At 36.3% G+C, this 6,850-nt stretch overlaps 1 protein-coding gene across 1 annotated transcript; it reads left to right on the top strand.

Annotated features, from left to right (window-relative positions):
• LOC107644369 (kinesin-like protein KIN-13B) lies at positions 118 to 5,547 on the top strand. The gene is made up of 12 exons (XM_016348207.2): positions 118 to 740; positions 831 to 977; positions 1,278 to 1,427; positions 1,555 to 1,656; positions 2,429 to 2,506; positions 2,596 to 2,677; positions 3,105 to 3,264; positions 3,345 to 3,647; positions 3,822 to 4,040; positions 4,145 to 4,643; positions 4,727 to 4,792; positions 4,870 to 5,547. Exons 1-12 carry the CDS (start codon positions 654 to 656, stop codon positions 5,047 to 5,049), a joined length of 2,073 nt encoding a protein of 690 aa, XP_016203693.1. The 5' UTR covers positions 118 to 653; the 3' UTR covers positions 5,050 to 5,547.

The raw sequence follows: 6,850 nt of genomic DNA on the forward strand, positions 1-6,850 counted from the left end.
ATTAATTATTTTTAATTAAATATTAATATTTAATTATTTTATAGTTCATAAATAATTAGTTTATCGAATTATAAACCTTATTCAAACCAAGTGAATCGAATTGGATATTTGCGGATAGGGTTATTATGATACTTGACATTTGACCCACCTTATCTGACCAACAACTAGTCACTCACCTCACCGGGCTGCTTTATACTTCAGACGCGAGCGTGTTCGATATTCCAACCCACAGCGCGTGGTCAAGCATTCAAAACTTTCAAGTGGGGTTTCATAAAGTCAATATTGAATAAACCCCAAAGCTGCATGGTCCATGACTACCGGCTCGGTCCTCCCTCTTTTGAAAAACAAATAGACCCCGCCCACGCGCTTCCTCAACCAACCAGTGTTCAGCTCTTCTCCTTTTCAATTTTCAAAATCATTTTCCTTTTCCTTTTCCTTTCCCCTTCGAGTCTTCGACTTCCTCCTCTCACGCCTAAAACCACTGTTTGTTTCCCAAGAAAAGCAGAGGAAGAAAAAAAGAAGAGAAAAGAAAAGAAAAGAAAAGAAAAGAAAGCAGAGCCAGCATCTAAAATAGAAGCAATCAAGTATCCTCACCAACCACCTGCTCAGATTCCGCACTGTCGTTCTCTCCGTCGTCGGATTTTCCTCCATAGATGCCGCGGTCGAGCTCGCACCATCAGCGTCAGAGCTCCGACACCTTCATCTTCGATACAACCTCTCGCGGGAGATGGTTTCAGCAGGTGAGAGAGAGGTTTTTCGTTTGTATGGAAATCTTATGTGTCGAAAGAATTCAAACGAGCTATGCTAATGAATCGTGGTTTGCTTTGCAGGAGTTAGGGTCTTACGGTGGTGGAGGAGGAGCATTTCAAGGGTGGTTAGGGACTCGATCTTCGAGCTTGAGGAAGAACGACGATGATCGTGTTTTCACCAGTGGCCTCCTTGACCTGCATTCCTTCAATACTGAGCTTTTACCTGAGGTTCGGTTACGGTGTGTGTTTGGATTAAGCTTATTTTCTGTTATGAATCAAAGAGTCATTTAGCTGAACATGTTGTCTCTGTGTAAAAGCTTAAGCATTAAAGTTTTGTTTTAATTCAATTTAGTTTGAAATTAAGCTGAGTTGCTTTATTGAGCATAATTTTAATGTTAATGGTTGTTTCTTAATTGCTGGTTGGTTTATTTTGTTAGCATGTAAAGTGGCTGGGAATTCCAAGTTGATTCTCTCAATGGATGTCTTAATGTTTCACAAAATGAGTGTTTAAATTTTGGTAATATTCAGGGACAAATTTTTTTTGATGACTCGGCTGAGGACATTCTCGGTGGCAGCAGACTTGGAACCAAATTCCGCGGCTTGTCTGAGAGCCAAGTCCTTAGGAGTTCCTCCACAGATAAAGAGAGAGCAAACAATGTTGCTAAGATCAAAGTTGTGGTATGCTTTGTGTTGCATGTTTCTCTTCTATGCTTCTTGTAGTTTGCATTTTGTTTGATGCTAATCAATGTTCTTTTAGTTACTTTAGCAGTTACATGTTGATTGAGAATGCTACTTGCTGCTTCAGGTTCGGAAGAGACCGCTAAATAAGAAGGAAATAGCAAAGAAAGAGGAGGATATTATTACCATAGATTCAAATTCTCTTACAGTTCACGAAAGAAAACTAAAGGTGAGAGTCTGTTGTAGGTTTTCTTAGGAAATGTGTCTTCACAGCATGAATTCTGAACTGAAATTGTTATCGAAGTTATATAATCAAGCTCAGTACATTGAAGTCTATGCTACTTTTGTAATAATATTTAGTGCAAATTTTATAAGTAATACAGAATACAGAATGCTTAAGAATTTCACGAGTCAACCAAACTACTGAACATAATAGGATAATGGGGAAAGATTGGGAATCAACTTTTTTTCAGCCAACAATCGGCTACCATTTCTCTTTTTCTTTAAATTTCTCTTCCCCTCCCTTAATTTTTGCTCTTCCTCTACTTTGTTAGCTGATTGTTAGTTAAAGAGAAGCTGGTCACATAGCAAAACCGATAAAATAATGTCCCTCTGCAGCTTTGAGTTCATACACTAGACTTGAACTCCCACATATAAAGTGTGTTGTGCTTTGTTTGCTCCAATAGCATTCAACAGATATAAGCTCCAGTGCCGTAGCAAGCAAAATATTAAAAGTAAAGCCTAAGCATGTAAAACTTTTGTTGGTAATACTTCAATGTAGTTCAAACCAGCTGCCACTAATAATCATTCTCGTAAAGTGATCAATGCCTATTGCGTGTTAATTCAAATTGCACTACACCTTACAAAAACCATAAGGAAGACGATTATTAACTAAGGTCAACATTTTTCTGGCTGATGCTGAGGCATTTTTGTAACGCATTGAAGTAAAAGAATTCATCCTCTACTTCTTGAGTGTTCCACACTATGTTTTCACTCTGCAGGTTGACTTAACGGAATATGTTGAGAAACATGAGTTTGTTTTTGATGCTGTGCTGAATGAAGGTGTTTCAAATGATAATGTGAGTATTTAATATACTGGTGGTTCTTCTTACCACATTGAGTAATAATTCGCTGGTTTTACTAGACTGGTTACATTCTTTCTCTCTAGGTATATGCAGAGACCGTGGAGCCAGTAGTTCCACTGATTTTCCAGCGAACAAAAGCAACTTGCTTTGCATATGGCCAAACTGGTATTTATTTATTTTTTATATTTATATACTAAAAATGTCCTATGAGAGCATACATTGAACACTGATTTCTGAATCGTAAAATTGAGGAATATATTTCGACAATATATAGCTCAACTGAAAATGTTCTATCCAAACACAATATTTTGATGATGAAATGTTGACCGTTCTTAAATATTTCAAAGTATATTTTTTTGCTTTATGAGTAAAGATGTTAATTTTTTTTTTCTAGGCCATTAGAAATTATCTGGATCCATACTGACTACCTAATAATCTACGTTTCTCTATTATTTTCACTTTCAAGTTTTTTGTTCTGCAAACTCTATAAACTCACTCTGCCTATCTCTTACTTGTGCAACTATTCTACTTCATGTATTTTCAACCCCATAACTGATGTTTATGTTTGATATCTTGTTAATTTATTTTCTAGGAAGTGGGAAGACATACACTATGCAACCATTGCCTCTGAAAGCATCTCAAGATATTTTGAGGCTAATGCACCATACTTATCGGAACCAGGGTTTCCAGTTGAATGTTAGTTTTTTTGAAATATATGGGGGTAAAGTATTTGATCTCCTCAATGATCGAAAGTAAGTCAGATATACTTGTGGGCTAGAAAAAGTCTATGTTTGAGGTTGTTTGCCTAATTTTTTATATTTTCATTTTGCAGAAAACTTTTCATGAGGGAGGATGGGAAACAGCAGGTGTGCATTGTTGGCCTCCAAGAATACGGAGTAGCTAAAGTTGAGACAATCAAGGAACTTATTGAAAAAGGAAATGCTGCAAGAAGTACTGGTACAACTGGCGCAAATGAGGAGTCATCTAGATCACATGCTATACTTCAGCTTTGTATCAAGAGATCAACTGATTTGACGGAATCAAAGCCTGCTCGAATTGTTGGCAAGCTATCCTTTATAGATCTTGCTGGAAGTGAACGCGGTGCAGATACAACAGATAATGATAAACAGACTAGGTAGGGATTTTTCACCCCTCCAAATATAAAATTCTTAAATTATTATCTTCCATTACATATTTCCTTCGAATAACTGGGAGACTTATCATATGATGTAATGTGTTTGTCCTAGAGTTTACATTGTTAGATTCCCTATTTTAGTTTCCTTGAACTGATTTTTATTTTATGGTACAGAATTGAAGGTGCTGAGATTAATAAAAGCTTACTTGCATTAAAAGAATGCATCAGAGCTCTAGACAATGACCAAGGGCATATCCCATTCAGAGGAAGTAAATTGACTGAAGTTCTGCGAGACTCTTTTGTCGGTGACTCACGTACTGTGATGATATCATGCATTTCTCCAAGCTCAGGGTCGTGTGAGCATACTCTCAACACTTTGAGATATGCTGACAGGTATATAGTTTGAACTTTGAAAAGTTTCTGATAAGGAAGTGGTTGATCAGATTATATCAAATACCAAAATGAGAATAATATACTAATGGACTGTCATACTCCAGGGTAAAGAGCCTGTCAAAAGGGAACAACTCCAAAAAGGATCCTGTTTCTTCGTCAAATGTTAGAGACTCAACTGTATTGAATTCTGGGTCTTCAATTTTATCTCAGGATGATACCTTCGAGGATGAAGCAACCAATGTATATAATGAGAAGAACCGATTTGGTTGGTCCAAACAACTTGAAAGAGAACCTTCTCCTCCAATGATTGTGGATCGTGTTCCAAGTGGTAGGACTGGTGGAAATTTGGCATCATCTGTGTTTTCTGATTTACAAAGAGGTCAAAGAGGCAGTCAAAATGACAAAGCTGAAAATGGAATTGATTATCCAGGACCAATATATGAACAAGACAGAACAAGAAAAACTAATAAGAGGGTGGATGGCAGCCAGTTATCTAGTTTGGAGGACAAGAGGAAGATTGAATCGTGTGTTAAACATGTAAATCCGCCACAATTTGAGGCTAATCATTCTGTTCCTGATGATGATTTAAATGCCCTATTGAAGGTATGTTTATTTTATGCCATATTTTGATATAATATCTGCGACTATTGAAGTACTGAATGGTGCTTGTTTTGCTTGGTGATTAGGAAGAGGAAGATCTTGTAACTGCTCATCGGAGACAAGTGGAGGAAACAATAGACATTGTTAAGGAGGTGTGTATGAATCTCTGATTGCTTAGTTCAGTGCGTTGCCTAGCTTGGTTGTTTGCTTTAATGCAATTTTTATGCAGGAGATGAATTTGCTTGTTGAAGCTGACCAACCAGGAAATCATTTGGATGATTACATTACTAAATTGAATACCATTTTGTCACAAAAGGCTGCAGGAATCCTTCAATTGCAGACGCAGTTGGCTCAATTTCAGAGACGCTTAAATGAGTATAACGTTTTCATGTCTCCTGGTAACTTATAGTGTTAATGAGGTCATGCTTGGTGTGTTTGTGTTGTGGATGTGCAATACTTTTCACTTATTGTTGCTGAGATCTTCACTGCAATGGATTGTTTCTCATGTGTTTTAGTTAAGAATGTTCACAAGATTATTGTGGTTCTGGAGTTCAGAAATGGGAATCACCCTTGTCTTTGTCTTTGTTCTTTGCCCTAAATCCTCAGACAAGCCACTACTGTGGCTTGAAATGAATTGAACGGTATGCAGATGGGCATCCACAATTTTCGCAATCCGAGGAGTGTACATTATACAGTCGAATTCCCTGTTGGGGGGTTGCTAGTCTTGCAACCTTGAATAGTTGAATCTTTATTCTCAATTTATATTATTGTATTTTTTAATTTATGTACCGTCTTCCTTGATGGATTTGACCATGGCATACTTGTCATCGTGTCTTGTTATATACTATATCACATTCAATGTATCCCCCTTATCTTTCCCTTCCTTTTATGATAATATTAAACCCCAGGGTTAGTTTTGTATTAAGGGAAAAGTAGAAGTACTTTTGGTTTCATTTTTTGTATTTTCTTTTTTAGAAATTTGTGAAAGAAGTGAAAATAAAAGATAAAATTTTATGATTTTCACTTTGTTCACACAATTCTAAAAATCGAAAATATTAAGAACGAAAATAGAAACCAAAACAAACTGGTTCTGGGTGTCTAGTGGTCTTGTGCTGACAAGTGAATGGCCAAATACTGGAAATAAAATATGGAAGGCCATTGGGGAGCACATCTAGATCCTTTGATCATCTTCGATTTGCCTCAGTAGATGTCAATGTGTGTATTTTTCTAAGTTGACTCATTTTAGGGTTGATGACTTGAATGAGGAGTTCTAGATAACAGCTTACTTCATGCCAAAATCTAAAGTCACAATCTCTGGATTTATAATACTTCGTTGGGTGATGCAGATTGCAGATTGCAACTGTTGTATGCTTCACAAAATCTTTTTCAATATTTCTAGGCATACGCAAATAATATCCATTGGTTAAGGGTAGGGTCACCCTTGATCCTTGTTAACTCTGATGATGTTGCCCTAATCTAACTTGCAAAATTGTAATTGAATTCCTTCGTTGTCTCCCTTGACACCTGTCCCACAACACCCGTGCCCTGTTGCTTTCAAAATTCAAAGCACACAACCTTTGTTGTGTCACTACAGTAGTACAGGTCGTTTTGACAATGTCAAATGTGTCATAATAAGTAACACCTTGACCATGATAGCTGCACAGCCCCAAGTGGACACCTTCAGTGCCCACCAAATTACTGTCCTTTTGTTCTCAAAATCTGGTGATGTGTCATTCCTTATAAACTACTGTTATCCAAAGTAAATTATCATGTTAATCCTTGAAATATTAATTTATTTGTCAAAATAGTTGTTATATAAAAGGTTATGTTTCATTGGGTCTTAGGTCATTTGTCTATTTTCACACTTCAAGTTTTAGTTTACTTACAAAATTTTTACCTTGAATGAATCGTCAGACAAACCAAATATTTACTATGAGGTGTTTATTATTTTTTTAAACATTTTTTAATAAATGAATCATTTGAAAGGTAAAATAGTGATTTTTTTTTTTGTTTTATTACATTAAGAGAGGCTCTGATCCGAAACCTCTATACTGGAAAAGGGGACAGATGTAATGTGAGTTAAAAGCTCGTTGGTTGAATCTTTTGAAAGGTAATATAGTGATTTTATTCTTTTATTCATTGATAATTGTTAGTTATTACTTATTGCCATACCAAGACAATGAAGCAGAATCACAAATTATGGTGGAGCA

The sequence above is a fragment of the Arachis ipaensis genome, chromosome B05, assembly GCF_000816755.2.
Source record: "Arachis ipaensis cultivar K30076 chromosome B05, Araip1.1, whole genome shotgun sequence".
Taxonomy (NCBI): Eukaryota; Viridiplantae; Streptophyta; class Magnoliopsida; order Fabales; family Fabaceae; genus Arachis; species Arachis ipaensis.

Excerpts from the sequence above, each read along its gene's own strand:
- LOC107644369 (XM_016348207.2), top strand. The coding sequence starts at position 654 with ATGCCGCGGTCGAGCTCGCACCATCAGCGTCAGAGCTCCGACACCTTC. Across the intron at positions 3,648-3,821 it reads GATAATGATAAACAGACTAG|AATTGAAGGTGCTGAGATTA; the intron begins GTAGGGATTTTT and ends TTTATGGTACAG. Across the intron at positions 4,644-4,726 it reads ATTTAAATGCCCTATTGAAG|GAAGAGGAAGATCTTGTAAC; the intron begins GTATGTTTATTT and ends CTTGGTGATTAG.